Source organism: Corylus avellana, chromosome ca5 (assembly GCF_901000735.1).
Source record: "Corylus avellana chromosome ca5, CavTom2PMs-1.0".
In the NCBI taxonomy this organism is placed as follows: Eukaryota; Viridiplantae; Streptophyta; class Magnoliopsida; order Fagales; family Betulaceae; genus Corylus; species Corylus avellana.
Window position 1 is genome coordinate 25,187,959 of NC_081545.1, and position 19,197 is coordinate 25,207,155.

Genomic DNA, 19,197 nt, shown 5'->3' on the forward strand with positions numbered 1-19,197 from the left:
GGTCACATAATTAAAGAAGTAATTAATTAGGCAAACCATTTGGATGGAGAAGGTTGAAATAGTAAATTACAAATTTGAAAATTCAAATTTGAAATGCATTCGTCAATTTGTTTAATGGGAAAGTGAGAAAGACCTTACAACTTAAAGACGGTAGTGAGAGAGAGCACCGTATACTTTAAGGAAATTGGCAATCACCTCTCACCTGAAGAAAGATACTTTTTTTGACTTTTCTCCTCCACATACGTAATTAATGACGTTTATTCATCTTCTTCCTTTTTTTTTTTTTCAAGAAAGAGTTGTTGTAATACGGATTCAACTACAATTTGGTACAATTATTTGTGATTGTATTAAATGTAATGAGTAGCTCTCACTGTTTGTGCAGTACTCTACTGATCGTATGTTCCAATATGTCAACTGACATTAATTACATGTGTGATAGTTGTGGTTTAACTACTTATTAGGGGACCAATTTATTGTTGAATTATAGTACGATTAACAATAATCCAAGTTGAAAATTAAGTGATGTTTCTTCGAGTCTACTCAACTTATGTTAATTAATATAAAACAGTTATGGTGTACACTAGTAATTCTCCGTCAAGTTAGCTGAGTATTGAATTTTTGGGCTCGGCTCGGCTGAAAACATATGTTTAAACAAGCTCCAACTTGAGCGAGCTTTGAACATGTGTTCAAATTCAACTCACAAAGCCCCTAGTCGAGATCGAATTTGGACAGGGCACTTAGCCGAGCCCTTATTGAGTACTCAACAAGTTTGGTTCGATTTTTTATTTTTTATTTTTCTATTTTTGATTTTGGGAGTTAAAAAAATACCATAGAAGGGTCGTGGTCGGCAATGAAATTGACGATGTGAAGGGAGGGGTGATCACACCATATGCGACTATAATACATCAAAATGAGAACACGGGAAGGCCTTATACACTACAAAAAAACCACAAATAGTGACGCCTGACTTAGTGTCGTTGTAGGGTAACCATTTGGGCTTGCCCACAACAACCCAATAGAGAGGATTTTCCTTGAGATTTTGTGTTCTTAGGAAAAAAAAAAAAACAAAAAACAAAAAACAAAAAGCTTCTACCTTTGAGATAAGAAGGCTTGATCTAATTTTTTTTTTTTTAGTTAACCTTGAATTTATGTATTATGTTCCATGGTAGAGCCTTGATTTTTTTAGTAGTTTAAATACTTATGTATTTCCTTAATACTGTTAAAAAGTTAGGTACTTTAGGTAGAAAACTTGGTCCTTGCATAAAAGTTTGGGACTTTGAGAACTAGCTTCTTCAACCTTTACCTTTTAACATATCTAAAACATTCATAGGTTGTTCGACTACATAATTTAATTACCATAAAATCTAATTACAATCAAATATGATTTATAGGAGATTACAATCAATTACAACAAATCTTAAAATCAAATTTCCTGACATATTCTAACAGTTTTCAATGATGGTTCATGTGTTATGATCACCTTAAAGGTTTGTGGAACCTCTTGGAATTGAGGGAAAATGGTAGATCAAGTTCTGGTTACGTAATTAGGAAAAACACAATCTTGGACAAAAAAGTTCGCACGGTGTCGAGCACCGTTCCAATAACCCTCGAGGAACGTTCGAATGTTTTTATGGCATAATGTGCTAATTAAGTTTTTAAGTAACATTAGGGCGTTGGCTAATATTAGAGTGTAATGAGCTAGTGTCTTCGCAAGAAGCTTATGTGTGGAGATTTAAAAGATGTTTGGTTGTTATTTCAATAGGACCTATGGTGGATCCATGAAGGATCACTATTCATTCTTTATTCCATATTTTATTCATTTCTCTCTTCTTATCTTTCCATAATTTTTCACAATGCTAGATTCTTGCTCTAAAATAAAGAAATAATAATAATAATAATAATAAAAAGTGATATATAGTGTTTTCCAAAATATAAAAAGATTGTGTTATTCTTCAAAATTTTAAAGAAAATTTTAAAGAATCCATCATGGATGCTCTAACAATTGCCTATGTACCTTCGATGAAAATAAATAACCGAAATAATTGAAGCAAAATTCCAATCCTTGAAGAGATCTGATTGTTGAATTGCAAGGATTATATTGATATATAGCATCACTTAGTATCTGTATCTACAGAGAGTAAATCTCAAGAGATATGGTATATTGAATAGCAAGAAGAGCTGCACGGGCTTCACCAGCAGCTTGTGTAGCTTCACATTATTATAATGACAGTCCCGTTGTACTAAAGAATTACTAGTTAATGATCGGAAATTCTAGTTTGGAATGAATTACAAATAAATATTATGTTTAGCAAGTGTAGTTAATAATCTGGGCACTCTTCATTTGTCTAAAAATAGAGGTTTGGTGAGATTGATACGTTTTCATTACATAAAAATGGGGGATGAAAGAGTAATGGTGTGTATAGATAGGAACCAGACACTTTCTTCTTAAAATCGTTTTCCAACAATCCAAGCATGGGACTCATGTTATCTGGTACTTGCAATAAAATCGTTACTTTTGTGGTCGGAGCAATGAGCATTTTAGGACAAAGATATCATAAAATAGTTAGATGTAGTTGTTCCTTCTAAGAGCATTCTCAGCAGCTACCCAACCATTTTCCTTATATTTAAGGATCCAAACTACTTTTTGCTTCCTTATCTACAAAAACTCCACAATAGCTTCCCTTTACCATTCCCTATATTATTAAAATATTATTTTTATTTTTAATAAAATAATATTTTCTTTTATTGTAAAATTTTTTTTCTTTTTCTTTTCATTTCTCTCTCATCTCCGTCTTCTGTCTCTCCGTCTTCTTCACTCTGTTTCCTTCTTTTCTTTCCCCCAAGCCACACCTCTCTCCCTTTCTCTATCTCACTCTCTGCCTCACTTTCCCCCCAGCAGGTTTTCGCTCACGAAGACAGATAGGGAGAGAACAGGAGAGAGAAAGAGAGTGATGCAGAGAGAGTTGGGCGAGGGATGGAGAGAGATGGTGAGAGAGAGAAAGCTCAGTAGATGGCCACGGCGAAGCCGTGAGTGGCTGGACAGCGGCTTATGGGCTCAGAATCATTCTTTGGGTAAAATTCTCCTTCTTTTAGTTATGGGTATTTGATTGTGATGGGGTTGATTCTCTGGGTATTCGATTTGGGTAATCAATTGTGTTGTTGAGGATTTTTGATTGTCTTGAGTGGCTGGTTGGGTGTTGAGTTTCGGTTCTAATTGAGGTGTTCTTAGAATCTGTTTTGAGATGGTTTGGCCGAATGGATCTAGAGTTTCTTGAGTTTTGGTTGAGTTGCTGAGTTCTGGAACGATTTAAGTTCTTTGGGGAAGATTGATTTTGTGGGTTTTATTTGTTGTTTAATTTTGGGTGTAAATCCTTTGAGTGGCCATGAGAGTGAAGATGGAGTATTGAAGATGAAGTGCAGAAGAAGAGGGCGGAGAAAATGGCTTGCAGAAGAAGAAGAGGGCGGCTTGCAGAAGAAGAAGAGGGCGGAGAAAATGGCTTGCAGAAGAAGAAGTGGGCGGCTTGCAGAAGAAGAAGAGGGCGAAAAAAATGGCTTGCAGAAGAAGAAGAGGGCGGAGAAGAATGGAGAAAAATAATGGGCGTGAAAAGATGTGAGAGGAGAGAGAGTTTTTTTTTATGATTATAATAAGGCAATGGATCGCTACAGTTGAACCTCAAATATTGGGTTCAACTGTAGCAGCTGATGGTTTAAGGAACCATATAGGGAATCTGCTGTAGGACGTTTTTTGCGATTTTTTAGACATATTCCCTAAATTTAGGGAACAGACTCCCTTATAGGGAGTCTGCTGGGAATGCTCTAAAATGGCCAATACACTTGTCTGGCTCAAAACGTGATCGTTTGATTATTCATTTCAAGCTTGGGATTGAGTAGCAAGTGATGCATGCATGACCCATGGGCTAACAATAACTTTTTCATGTATTTTTTTTTTTTAGAAGTGTTAGGGAGCCAAACAAAATAACAAATGAACCCAAAAAAAATTATAAATTGACGTGGCAAGGGTTTTTAAATTAAAAAAATGCAATTCTCTTTCCTTTGTCTGCTACTCACAGTTTGCCACGTTAGTTTGAAAATTTTTCTGAATTCATTTGTTTGACGCCCTAACACTTCTCCCCCTTTTTTTTTGTTTCAAAATATTTTTTCACTAGAAATAATTCCATTTTTTTTATTTTAATATGAAAGTATTAAAATAAATAAAAATTGAAAAGATTCAGTAATAGGTATTTTTATTTAACGGAAAATCCTAACGGAGGGGGACATTGTCAAAAATTGAAAGTTCGATATTCTAAATTGAGAGTTTTTAAACATTGGAGGAGATAATGTCAAAATGCGTAAAAGTTCAGAAGAATTTTGTAAAGTTTTTCCTAACGTATAATAACCAAATTTGACTATTAAGAGCTATTTTGTATGTCGAGCTGAATCATTACTTTAACATTTTTCTCTTATAGTTTTATAAACAATAAATAAGCTCTCATTATTCACACTATAATTTTTTTTTTTTTTTTTTCTAATTAATGTGGCGTTTACCAAATTAATTTTTAATTTACTCAAAGTACATGTTAAAACCAAAAAGTCGTATTCCTCGTGTGATCGGTTTTCTATAAGAGCTCAAAATAGAAGAGGATAAATTTGCAATAAATAGGTTGGGAACTCTCACCCAAAAAAATATTTTTAAAAGAAAAGAAAAAATAACAAGAGTTGTAATCCTACTCATAAGTAGTACATATCATCTCTTTATTTTTCTCTCATTATCTCTTTCTATTTTATTTTTTTATTTTTCAAAAAAATTAGTATTTGGATTTGTGTGGCTCATTTATAAAACTCATATGACCTATAAATCTAATGATAATTTTAAAAAGTGAAAAAATGAAAAAATGACCGGAAGAAGAAATGAAGCATTTTCTAATCGCGCTGTTAGCCCATTCGATGGGGTTTGGAGAGAGAGAGAGTGTGAAGAGAGAGAGAGAAAAATAAAAGTATAAATAAAAAAGATTTGAAAATAATATTTATAAAAAAAAAATATAGAATAAAATAGAGAATCTACGGAGTGTATATAAAATAGTTAAAGTAAATATTTATACTTTTTCATAAGTTATCTTAATTATTGTTGTTGGAGATGCTCACCGGGATGATCTCTCGCGAATTCGCCCGTAAATTCATTAAAAAATAAAAATGTAATGAAATATTATATATTTCTTGTCAAACGGTGAACTTTTTTGTTTTTTTATTTTTTTTTGGGGTTCTTTTTTAAAGTGAACATTGATTGAATATGTCATAGACTCATATGTGGTAGACTTACTTCAAAAAAAATTAAAAAAAAAAAAAAGAAGGAAAAAAAAAGAAAAGAAAGGGAGAATGCCCCCCAGATATAGAGCTGGACATAGACCCGTTTCGGTCTCCTCCCGCAAGTCCTCAGTCTACCTGCCTCCCCCACTCTCCACTTTCTCTTCTCTCGTCAGGCACGAGCATGCAGTTCGGCTAGACAATTCTACGAACAGCTAACGCACTCTCTCAGTCTCTTCTCCACCCTCATCGCCATGGAACAACCACCGCCACCACCCTGAACAATTACGCCATCAGCCGAACTCCTGAAGACCCACCAAAACCCATCACTCCCTCACCAATAATCTAGTCTCTCTTTCTCTCTTCAATGGCATCCACAAGCTCAACCCCGACTGACCCGTCTACTTTAGCTCTATCCGAGGACATGGCCTCCAAGGCCTTGAACAAGCGGTACGAAGGCCTTATCACCGTACGAACCAAGGCCATCAAGGGCAAGGGAGCCTGGTACTGGACCCATTTGGAGCCCATTCTCCTTCGCAACTCTGACACCAACCTCCCCAAAGCTGTCAAACTCAAGTGCTCCTTGTGCGACGCCGTTTTCTCCGCCTCCAACCCCTCCAGAACCGCCTCGGAGCACTTGAAGAGGGGTACTTGCCCCAACTTCAGCTCCGTTCCCAGACCCAGCAGCGCTTCGCTCTCCCCGGTGCCGATATCGTCGGTACCTTCGCCGTTACCGTCTTTACAAAATCACAGAAAGCGAAGCTCTCAAATGGGTACTCATTCTTTGCATTCATGTTCTTCTTCTTTGTACCAATCTCATTCTTCAGCTTTGGTCGAGTCGTCGCGCTTTTGTCAAAACCAAAACCGCGACGAATCGAATTACTCGCCGCGCCAGAATTCCGTTGGCGTGGTGAATAATTCCGGGCTAAATCAGCACCATTTGGTGTTGTCGGGCGGGAAAGAGGATTTGGGCGCTTTGGCATTGCTACAAGATAGCGTGAAAAAGCTTAAGAGTCCTAAAGGGTCAGCTGGTCCTGCATTGAGCAAGGAACAAATTGATTCCGCGCTTGAATTACTAGCAGAATGGTTTTACGAGTCATGTGGGTCAGTCTCAGTTTCAAGCCTCGAGCATCCCAAGTTTAGAGCGTTTCTTAACCAGGTGGGCTTGCCTGCGGTGTTGCGGCGCGAGCTTACGGGTGCTCGGCTTGATGCTAAGTTTGATGAGATCAAGATTAAGTCGGATGCTAGGATAAGAGACGCAATGTTTCTTCAGGTTGCTAGTGATGGGTGGAAGGGAAAAAGTTGTTGTGGATTCGCTTGCGAGGGAGAGAATTTGGTTAAGTTTACGGTTAATCTTCCAAATGGGATGAGTGCTTTCCAGAAGGCGGTGTTTACGGGAGGAATGGTGTCGTCGAAGTATGCGGAGGAGGTTTTGTGGGAAGCGGTGACGGGTGTTTGTGGGAGTGCTGTGCAGAGATGCGTAGGGATAGTTGCTGACAAGTATAAGGCCAAGGCATTGAGGAACTTGGAGATTCAGAATCAATGGATGGTAAATCTCTCTTGTCAGCTTCAGGGGTTTGTTAGTTTGATCAAGGCTTTTAACAAAGAACTTCCACTTTTCAGGACTGTCACCGAGAATTGCACAAAAGTTGCAAATTTTATAAATACTACTTCTCAAGTTAGGAATATTTTCCTCAAGTACAAAATGCAGGAGCTTGAGTATACTGGGCTGCTGCGAGTTCCTTCACCGAAATGTGATACTTCCAAGAATTTTGGACCTGTTTATGCTATGTTGGAAGATATACTGAGCTGTGCACGAGTGCTCCAAAGGGTTGTGCTGGATGATTCGTACAATGCAATATGTGTGGAGGATTCAGATGGGAGGGAAGTTGCTGGGCTGATTCAAACTGAGGGGTTTTGGAATGAGTTGGAGGCAGTTTATTCGCTTGTGAAGCTGATTAGGGAGATGGTTCAGGAGATTGAGGCTGAGAGGCCATTAATTGGACAATGCCTACCACTTTGGGAGGAGTTGAGAAGCAAAGTGAAGGACTGGTGTGCCAAATTCAGCATTGCCGAGGGACCTGTTGAAAATATTGTTGAAAAGCGATTCAAGAAAAACTACCACCCAGCATGGTCGGCTGCATTTATACTGGACCCTCTTTACTTGATGAGGGATACGAGCGGAAAATACCTTCCACCATTCAAGTGCTTGACACATGAGCAGGAGAAAGATGTTGATAAGCTCATAACCAGGTTGGTTTCCAGGGAAGAAGCTCATGTTGCATTGATGGAGCTCATGAAATGGAGGTCAGAAGGGCTAGACCCTCTTTATGCTCAAGCCGTTCAGGTAAAACAGCGAGACCCTGTTACTGGAAAAATGAAAATTGCAAACCCACAGAGCAGTAGACTTGTATGGGAAACTTGCTTGAGTGAGTTTAAGTCTCTGGGTAAGGTTGCAGTGAGGCTCATTTTCCTCCATTCAACCTCTTGCATATTCAGATGTAATTGGTCTTCCATGAAATGGGTTTGTGTCCACAGACATTCAAGGGTGGGCCTGGAAAGGGCTCAGAAGATGATCTTCATTGCAGCACATGCCAAGCTTGAAAAACGGGATTTTTCAAATGAGGAAGAAAAGGATGCAGAGCTGTTTGCCATGGCAGGCAGTGATGATGACATGCTCTATGATGAGGTCTTTGCCGATGCACCCTCAGTGTAATGTTGGTTTCAAATCCTGTAGAATATTGAAGCTGTAGGATTTACTGAAATTCTTTGCAGAACTCTTTTTTTCTTTTTTCTTTTTTCTTTTTTTCTTTTTTTCTTCTGTTTGTCCTTAGTAGAAGATTTTTGGAGAGTTATGGTTGGGAGGCAAGGATAACAGGAAGAAATTGAACAATGTATTACTTGGACTTACATAGTCATGTAAAGGCTCATAAGTTTCCTGCCCACTGCCCAGGCTTGACTTGTGGGTCTTGGGTTTGTAAAGACAAAGAAAAACCCCATCTTGTTTATAGTCATAACAGGAAGGATGTTGTTGGAGATTCTTATAGCAATTTGAAATTAGTGTATTTATGACATTTTATTTGTAGCTCTTGCTTTATCAAGTCGATCAAAAACCCCTTATTATAGACCTTTTCTTTTGAATTATAAGAAACTGGCCATAGTGAGAGTATCACTACTCTTCTGGACATAAATTTTTAGCTTTTTGTTCTTTTCATTATGTTTGAAGAATCTGTCTTCATTGTGATGATTGTACACGTGAACAAGTCATCTTCGAGGGCTTTTGATTGAGTTGGGTATTCAGTTCAAATCTTGTATTAAAAAAAAAAATGTATATGAAAAAGAAGAAAGAAGCAAGTAAAACATATTTCATGGTTCTTATATATTCTACCTATTGTTCTATTGCATGTAAGCAAACCCACATACATAAACGAATAGATGTGCAATTAATATTATAATCTCCAATACTAGAATTTCTAACAGTTGCCATGTAGAACACTCTATCTGGGTTTCAGACTCAACTGACAATCATTTCTTCGATTCTCCATGAGTACTATCAAGTGAACGAATTATGTTGACATTGTTGTCAGTGTCAAACCGTGGGTTCAAAGCTGTCTAGAACTAATTAAATCTTCACATGACAGAAAATAAAAAATAAAAAAACTTAGAGCAGGAGCACGCTTGGCAAATGGATTATTAAATGGCGCAGTTGATATTAACACACTTCATGGGTTGTTACAAATAATATCTAAACAATTTAGTAATGCCATGTAATAGTAAAATATTGTACGGCGTGGTCCTACCGAGGACATCAAAGGTTTGTAATACCTAATTAAATGAACATGACAGCGATTTTCCAGAATTAGTAGAATACCGCCTGCAAAGGTTTGCAAATTTATAATACCAGACGTAATTACAAAGCATCTGTGTGTGATAATGCTTTTGAACATTTAGGAGTTTTGATTGCATTGCAGAAAGAAAACAAAAACCATATTGACTTTTTACTGATAGAAAGACTTGAGACAGCTAAATGGTTGGACTGAACTGGCCATTTTAGAGCTTTGATTGAATATAGAACATGTTGAGATAGCTTGAAAAAGGGATTTGCAAAAGGACACAAAAAGTAGCTCTGGTTTTGAATTTTTGCAAGCATCTTTTTTGCCGCAGAGCTGTGCTTTTTACTTGATCTGGTTAAGTTATCAATGGCAAACCAGACGTCAGTGGTCACCACATCGGTCAACCTCAGAAGAACTCGAGGGATTGAAAGATGTTGTAGCCAAGGAAGCACTTCTTCTTGGCTCCTCGGCCACATCTCCTGCTGTCTTTTTCTAAAATTGCAGAGCCTCCACTATGCGGAGTGACGTCAAATCCAGTTGCTTTTGTCACAGTCGAAGAAAAGTAAGCTGGTAAGGGTCCTTTCTCATTTTTTACATTAATTTTCTGTTACTTTTATTTCATCAATTCCCTTTTATTTATTTATTTTTTTTATTCGCCTATATGTTTTGTTAGGATTAAGATCCTAGACTTATTACCATATTCCATGGTAGAATTGTTTTAAATAATACTTATCCACTGTCCCTTATAAAATAAGCTCAATTTAGGATTTTTAGCATTTATTACTGATATCAGCTTCTTAATTAACTCTATGAGTAATGGTCTGTCATACAAATAATTGGATAATGTGACAATGAAAATCAACATTTGAATCAATAATGGCTAGTAAAAAAAAAAAAAATCAATGATTGGTTTTCACTATGAGTAATGCTATTTAGTAGAATATTGTTATACGACTGTCATACAACTAATTGAAATGATCTGACAATAAAAATCAATATTTGGATCAACAAGAGCTTGTACAAAGAAAAAATCAATCGCTATGGCAGTCGAATAATTGTCTACTAAGGGTCTGTTTGGGTATGCATTTGAGAGGCTTAAAAATGCGTTTAACAATAAAAAAAAGTTTGTTTGAAGAAAAAAAATACCCATTTGGTAAAAAATTTTTGAAAGGATCCCAAAAGCACAAAAATAATCAAAACGCATTTTTGATAAAAACTGTATTTTTTGACTTAAAAATTCTATTTTTTAAACACAATCTCAATAGAAAGTGATCATAGTAGCACATGCGTGTAGAAAACCAACGACGGAAAAAGTATAGCCGTCAAGAACTGTAGGCACTCGTGATCGTGAAGTTCCTTGAAAAACTAAAGCATGTTCGATCCATTCTATTAGGGTCTATCACATCATCTCAGGTAACTTATCTTTTCCAATTCTACGTGACATTTTCCAGCTGATATTGAGTTGGACCCTCCCTGTAAACTTGTTATTTCGACGTTGAAAATTGAAGTTGTGCAAGAGCAATGTGCTTAGGGTTGCCATGATTGCTAAAAAAAGCTTTGAGCAAAGTGAAAGCAAGGAGACCTTGTCGGTATGAGGAGGCACAGAAGATGGCTGAAAGGGATGCTGCAACGAACTTGTTTTTTTTTGCATGTAAATATTGACTATAAACAGCAGGTTGGTGGTTCTGCCGATGGTGATGCTTTTTTTGCTTTATATGACTTTTAAGTTGTCATGTACTATATATATATATATCCTCTCTCTTTTTTTTTTTTTTTTTTTTTTTTGTCAACCTATCCAAAAGAAATTAGGAAAAAATAAAAAACTAAAAACTAAAAAACAAAAGAAAAGAAATCTGAAAGTGGGAGTCATTTTGGCATTGACAGTTGTTTTCGGTACTGTTTATTGATGTTGTGATTGGAAATCAAATTATTTTTGAGGATTCCTTGTTTTGTCGGTTTTCTCTGCCACCATTGAAGTTGTTAAGAATTTTTCTTGGAAAAGAATAAAAACAAACATTACATAAAATCAGAACAAAAATTCCTAGTACCAACTCACGTTGACAAAACTTGTGTAGTAGCTAGAGGACTTAATTTGGGCGCTTTTAATTTATTCAGAAAATCAACCATGGCCTCCCTTGTATATCCCAGAAAGCCGCTCTCTGATCTTTACAAAGATAAACAGTAAGAAAGAAGTAATCATTTTAAAAAACCGAGATCTGAAACTCTAGATATGACATTCTTAGTAAAACTTGTCAAGCGCAAAAGTTTTTCTACATTACTCCAGTGTAGGGCAAGCATGTCATTTCATTGATTGAGAAGAATTAATATTACATGAAGGAGTGCTTAGGGATTAGGGTTTTTATTTATTTTTATTTTGTATAAGTTAAAATTGTATTATATGGGTGTTTTAGAAATTTTGTTACAATATGATCATTCACTTAACGAATTGCACGCACTATACCAAACAAATGAATATATATTCAATGTTCTATTCTAGTGTTAGAATTAACCAAACTAAAGTACTTTATTTCAATTTCTTACATCATCAATAATAACGATTCCTTTTTTCAATGAAATGGTCATTTCGCATACCAAACGTGCCCTAAGAATATAAAAGATCTAAGAGAACAAAAACACACAATGCTAGGAAAACAGTGTATTTTGAATTCCGATAGCAGTGAGAAGCAATGCTCTTATAGCTATCACTCTATCTCACATCTTTGGATGGTAATCTTAATCAAATTAAATTTAATTAGACAGTTGAAACACAAAAATCAAATGCTTTTCAATAAACCCTAGCTGGCTTACCATATTTTCATATCATATGCAACCCATCAAAGCAGTTTGACTCCCCTCCCCCCCTCTCTCTCTCTCTCTCTCTGTCTCTCTCTCTCTCACACAAATACTGTATGCTTTAAATTTATCGACCAGTCACCTTCTGAAGCAGTAAAATTAGGTGAAGTAAGTATAGGTAAGTGGGTACAAGTAAAAAAGTGCAAAAAAGAGTAAAAAAAGGTGAAAAAAAAAAGAAAAAAAGAAAAGAAAAATGATTTCTCCCTCCCTCCCACCCCACCTCTTTTGAAGAAGGTTGGTTGGGTGAAGGAGTAGTAGAGTAGAATGAGTGTATTTGGGTTTGGTGTACTCAATTTGCTGAAGAGACAATGGAATCCTGTCGGCAAGGCAGAACAATATTGGTGACTGCTCACCAACTAGAAAGAAAGAAAGAAAGAAAAAGCATTTTCACTCGTATGGTATGGGTGATGGCTCTCCATTAATGTTCACTCCACTCATCTTATTGTTAAAGTGGGAATTGGAGATATAATGATTAGTATAGGACAAGCCTTTCTTTCTACAAGAATCTTTACCCCTTTCATGTTCCCTCATTATTAACTTTACTTTTATCATCTCCATCTCTTTTTCTTTGCACTTATACCAATCTTATTTCTTATTTTAAAAATTTCAACCCCATCCAATCTAGATCATATTGAAATTGATTGGCAGTATTCATTGCTAGCTGGTGACCCTAGCTTCTTTGCCTTTCTCTGTGAGTTATTACCCGTTAAATGATCACTTATTAAGTTTTTGAAACAAGCGGCGATCATTAATTATCTAAACAAAAATCTTAAAGAATGTGAGTTTGAATTTTGATTTCATCATTCTTCTCTCATTAATTTCAATTAAATATTTTATGTGTTGGAAAGCTTATTAAGAAATAGTTTGAGCCCATGCACGTCACGAGGAATGTTAGAATATAAATTAAATAATTAAATTCATCTATTCCTATCGGCTTAACCTTTTTGGGATAAGTGAAAATTTTAACATATTATCTGTTATCAGAATAAAAGATCTTGAGTTTGAACTTGATATCTATCAATTTACCTCAAATCATTTCAATTAAATATTATATGTGTTAGGGTCTCACATATTAGGGGGAAATACTAGAATATTAATTAAATGATTTATCCTAATATCAAGTGAGGCCAACACGTGAAAACAAAGTTCGAACTCAAAACCTTTAATTAGCTTTATAGCATTACCAAGTAACAAGTAATCCATCTAATTTCCTTCCTTTATGCCACATTGTATATCCATAATGTATTTATATGCTAGTTTACCAAATTCTAATTATAGTAAAATGATTAATAGGAATTAATATAGAGGCAACGATGGAACACAATTTTGACTTGAAAATTGTATGTATTAAACATTTGAATCTCTTATGAGGTAGAAAAGAAAAAGAAAAAAAAAATTCTTTCTATTTAATATTACATATTTGTCTAATTTAAACAGCCTTTTGTTAAATACACTTAACCACCCCCTCAAACTAGTACCTCAATGACAATCTACCCTCCAAACTATCAAAATAATGACAATGTACCCCTCCTCATGTTAGCAAAATGATGAAATTACCGATATATAATTTTTAATAAGACAAAAATACCCTTAAAATTTTGAAAAAAAATAATTAAATTTTAGTATTTTTGTTTTTATTTTAGTAAGGTTAATTTCGTTATTTTGTTAAAATTGAGGGTACATTATTATTGGGGTGGTAGTTTGAGGAGGTTAAATAGACTTTACCTATATATATATATATATATATATATATATATATATGTGGCTGCTTTTCTTCCATTTTGTTCTTTCTCTACCTACCATCTTGTATAATGTCAATTTCTTGTGATGTGTTATGATGACAGTGCTTACATAATACATTCCTGTAATATGAAATGAAATATCCACACAATAAAAAAATAAAAAAGAGATTTTCATTCAATTCCATTCCATGCGATTATAGACTCTACTCATTCCATCACATGCTTCATGCGATTGTTAACAACCTTGGCCCCTTCCCGACATACTCGGGGTCAAACAAAAAGTCTCTTCTCTCTCTCCATATTTTTCTCCCCCACTAACCCTTTGCACAATTGGTAATCGTATTGGTGTGGCCCCTAATCTATAAGACAAAAACAATATATATATATATATATATATATATCACCATTAAACAATCCACATATATGACAATAGAGATTAAATAAATAATTTCTCATTGATTTTTATCTCTAGAATCTGTTTCACTCGTTGCCTTCTCTTTCACGTGATTGACTTTTTCTTAAATGTTTCCACTTCAACAAAATAAAAATAATAAAAAAAAATTCTAACCCCCTCGATCGGTGCATTGCATATGATTGAATATTCAAAGAAATCATGGGAAATAAAGTTAATTGGTAGGGTTATGTAACCACAGGACGGCATTGTTATAGTTAAATTTAAGGTTTGGTTATTAAAATCGAAGCTCTCAACATATTAAAAAAAAGAAAGAAAAATTATACTTAAATTAATCATCTTCAAATTGACTGTTAGGATTATCCCACATCGGTTGTAGAATGGGCTGGTGGTCGGTTTATAAGTGTAAGAAAAAGTCTCACTTCTTGAGTGAGAGAGGCCCAAGATCACCCAACATTAACCAATATACTTCTTGCAAAGACGCTTTCAAATTATCATTCGTGATATTTAGTTTATTTAAATTTATCATTTTTTTGTTGTTATTTGCACCCTCTATTAGATTTTTGCATTTAAATGGTTAGAAAGCTGCATGCATGAACCCTCCCATGTAGAAATTTTTTTACTTTAAATACTTAAATTGCCACTTTGTTACCTTTTTTTTTTTTTTTAACAGTTAATAGTTTACACCATAATTGAGTAAATTTATAGAGCAGAGATCTGGGTCTTCGCAATGTTAACCTAAAAGGTAATGCTTTGGAGATCGTACTATATATGCATTGCGTAAAGAAGAGCAATAATAGAGCAGATATGGGAATTCGATAAATGATTCGAAATTACTTCTGAATAGTCTCTGATCCTGGCAAGTGCTGCATACTAGGAGTAGGAGAAAAACAAGTATGAGAGTCCATCTCTTGGCAAAAAGCAGCCGTCCAACAAGACGTGGAGAACAACTGGATAGACGAATATCATGTTGCTCTTCATGATACAGCCATTTCCGAATTACCGCATGAGAATTCACTTTAAAAAAAAAATAAAAATTACTGGCTATTTTAACACCAAAAATAACAGATGACGTAAATTGCAACAAAATAATCATGTAAAGTGACCAAAAGTCTCTTAGCAAGTGAGATGTCAAATGTCAAATTTGAGAGCTGGTTAAAAGTAATTTTCCCTTTATTTATTATTTTGTACTGCGTCTGAAAAAAGCTTGGGTATTATTATTTACTATTTAGTATCATTTTCAAAATAATAATAATAATAATAATAATAATAATAATATTTCTTATTGAAATTAATGAAATTTCCGCTAGCTACCTAAAATTAAACATGAGTAGTACTCATTCAACCTCCAAAAGCAGGAATATTCCATCCAACCAGAATCACTTATTTTAATTAATTTTCAAATCTTTGTTGTTAGAAATGAATTAAACCAGAGGATGGATGAAGGAAAAGAATGATTGTGCTCCATCAAATCTCAAATAATCTCATCCAATAACCATCATTTATGATCATTACATATGTAATTATACTTTTTCTTGTATTCCTCTCATCCCATAATTACATCTTTTTCTTTTCTTTTTTTGGCCGTTCACCTAAACATATTATTGTACTCGATTTTGAAGCAGACAAATTTGCTGTGGTCTCCACCAATGTTAACGGTCTTCTAGTGTGATTTTCTTGTTGACCCTTTTGTTAGGGTTAGTGGGTTGATTTGACTCATTAGGTTTACCCTTGCTAGCTATGTGGGGATTATTACCTCTTATAGGGAGCAACTAGAGTTTTCTTTTCAGACCAAATCCAAAGATAGGATAGAAACAAATGTTAGGATTCTTTCATGAAATGATTATCGATCATCATATACAGCTGATTTTTTTTTTTTTTTTTTTTTTTTTGCATTGAACAACACAAATCTAACATGAAATTGGGCATTTTAGGGGAATATTTCCATCCAAGATTTGAGCTAAGATCGATCTAGGCATGCACAGTCATCCTAATCTTTGTCTAGTTGTCTCTAATTCACCAATTTTTTGAATAGAGATTTTTAACAATTTTGTTGTTCGAACTACTAACAATTCAAACAGTAAATGTCAGGGAATTCCTATGAAACCCACTTGTTCAAGCTATCTCAAAATAGCCTGCTCACATATTGGGGCAGATAAGCACCCTAAAGACTTTTTCACAATTACTCTTCGAATGGTTGAGAATCTGAATCTTTCCATTTCCAAGTTTTGACATAAGTTGCATATTATTATAATAATATTGATAGTCATAACTACTAAAGTATGACACCTTGATTTCTCTCTTTCAGTTGATCTCACCTTGATTTCTCTCTTTCAGTTGACATTACCTTGATTTCTCTCTTTTAGTTGATCTCACCTTGATTTCTCTCTTTCAGTTGATCTCCTAATTAAGTAGTAGTTGTAGACTTGTAGTATCATAACTCACAGAGGAATGTTAGGCTTACAAACAAATTTTACAGAAAAATTTTTACAAACTGATGTAGCACAATATAATTGGATATAAAATAAGTTCAAATTTTGAAAAACCTAATCATGTTGTACCATATTAGTTTGTAAAAGTTTTTCTGTAAAAATTGTTTGTAAGCTTAGCACTCCTCTAATTCACTTATTACCAACTTGGTAATTGTGATAGGATTTACCTCTGTTGATGTCATTGAGAGATTAAATGGAACAACCCATTGGGCCTTAAATGAACCCAATACCTTGGGCTTAAGAGTGTGCATGCCCATTTATTTGGGCCTATATTAGAATAGGCCACTCTTGATGTTTTCTTAAATTAATTTTGAATGAGAAAATAGACAAAATAATTTATTTCCTTAAAACAAAATTCGGCTTGCCTTTCTCAGATAAGTAGCAGCAGTTTTCCTTTAATTTTCCCTAAGTTTATAAAGAATAAAACTACTTTTTGCTTCCCTATGAAAATATTTCACAATAGTTTCCCTTACATTTCCATATACCATTAAAATATTATTTTTTCACAAAATACAAGTTCTCTACCTATCCTCAATTTTTTCACAATCCCAATTAAAGACATAAAGATAAAAAAGGATAGAGGAAAGAGAAATGTTCATATTAAAATAGTGTATAGGGAACCAAAAGACACATTGAGAAAACTGTAACAACCCTCGAGGGTTGGTTAAATATAGAGAATAAGAAAAAGAAAAAAATGATAATAATAACATATAAGACATCTGCTGCTAGTACTCTCATGACCTAAAAAATAGAGGAATCCCTTCACTTTCCTTGTATTGGATGGTCGACCAAAGAAGTTTTGAAATGGGGAGTTTGACAAATCCTCTCTCCAAAATGCAAATATGCTTTCAAAATTCAAAAATGGCGACAAATCTGGCAACAACAGTAAATTTGACAGAAAATTCTGTATAACTGTCAAAATAGCCTAACCAAAATTTGGAATCTGCATTGAAATTAATGTATGGCCAACAACCTATAAGGAATTCCCAAGAGAATGGTTTGACAAAATCCTTTTTCCATATTTTAACTCTCTTTAACAAAAAAAAAAAAAAAAAAAAAAATTCAAAGCTAGACTAACCTGACAACAAAATTAAAAATTTCCAGAAAAGTTCCCCAAGGGCGGGGAATTTTTTTTAAGTAGCCGCCTCACGGTACCTCTTTGTAAATCCAAGACAACATTAGAAAAACATTAAGAAAAACCGTAACATTCCTCTTCAAACAAATACATTAAAGGTTCATTAAATCAACAAAAAGTAAACCGAACTAAATGATGGCGAAAGGCGAAGATAACAAGCGATGGCGAGAAACAAACCTTTTGAAAGGGAAGGGACCTCATCGGCTCATCCCCATTTTTTTTTTAACATGTTTACACAAGAAGAGAGAAATCCTATATTTTTAATTCTTGAGCAATGTTAGATAATATATTTTTATCCTACAATTGCCAAACAATATTGACATGGCACCTCCAACTAAGTGCCTGTTTAGAAGTGAAATTTTAAAATTTGTGCTTTTAAAATTACTACTTTTTAAAATTGCACAGACGTTTGGTAAAACATGTTAAAAAAGTTTTTTTTTTTATCAATTGAGTGTTTGGATAACATTAGCATATAATGGCAGTTTTATGGCCAAATTACTAACAAGGAAATTTCTTTATAATAGAAAAATAAGTAACATTCGTCTATAAGCCTCCATTTTTAACACCTCTACAAACAAAAGTATGACTTATAATTTGACATTAACTTTGAGTTTTTTACTTAGGTAATTATATTTTACTATATTACTTATTTCTATATGCTTTTTTGTTTCGTTGTTGTTTTTGTGTTTTTTTTTTCTTTAGACATAATCCTAAGAGACATATAATAGAAAATAGAATAAAGGCACACAAAACCACAAAACCACAGAAAACAACATCAGACACCATAAACACAAAACGGTAGAGAGCTTTACAAAAACAAAATAGTTCTATGGACAAAAAGAAAATATTAGGAGAAGGATGAACTACAACGACACAAGAAACAGCAAAAGGGCGGTTAGAGGATGCTGGGGCGGAGAGAGGATGAAGAAAAAGAAGAGAAAATAATGGTTTTAATATATTTTAGGTGGGTATTAATGAAATTTTTTTCATTCCAGCTTGAAAATAGGTAAATATTGTGCCAAATATTTTTTTTTAAGCAAAATCGTGATTTTGGTTTAAATTCACACTTTTTCAAATAAGCATCATCTAGTCCGCTTATAGAAATTGTGAATTTTTTCACGATTTTAAAATTTGCGTTTTTAAAATCGCAATCCCAAACACTCCAAAATTGCAATTTAATTTTAAATACGCAAATTATTTTTTAAAAAACGCACTCCCAAGTGAACCCTAAATAAGATCCCAACAATTTCATTTTGCCGATGTGGGACTGCAACATGTACATAGAAACCCTAATTTTGTTTTTGTTTTACGGGCGTGGAGGAAGCTCATGTATTGGGAAGGACTAATGAAATTGGGCTCCCCCGACGTATACGAGAATCACCGAGTCTACTCCATACAAGGAAAATCAAAACATGTTTAGAATAAAAAA

General features: G+C 34.4%; 2 protein-coding genes across 2 annotated transcripts in view; both read left to right on the top strand.

Moving 5' to 3' along the window:
* LOC132181993 (uncharacterized) overlaps positions 1–3,595 on the top strand; it is an 8,862-nt gene extending 5,267 nt beyond the window's left edge. Inside the window, exon 2 of the mRNA XM_059595207.1 lies at positions 3,326–3,595. Within this exon, the coding sequence (XP_059451190.1) occupies positions 3,326–3,595 (270 nt within the window). The remainder of the gene's footprint in view (positions 1–3,325) is intronic.
* Positions 3,596–5,404: 1,809 nt separating this feature from the next.
* LOC132180331 (uncharacterized) lies at positions 5,405–8,337 on the top strand. The gene has a single exon (XM_059593124.1). The coding sequence runs from the start codon at positions 5,669–5,671 to the stop codon at positions 8,015–8,017; it is 2,349 nt and encodes a 782-aa protein (XP_059449107.1). The 5' UTR covers positions 5,405–5,668; the 3' UTR covers positions 8,018–8,337.
* Positions 8,338–19,197: the final 10,860 nt, after the last annotated feature.

What these genes read in the sequence shown, in the direction of transcription:
- LOC132180331 (XM_059593124.1), top strand. Translation starts at nt 5,669, where the DNA reads ATGGCATCCACAAGCTCAACCCCGACTGACCCGTCTACTTTAGCTCTA.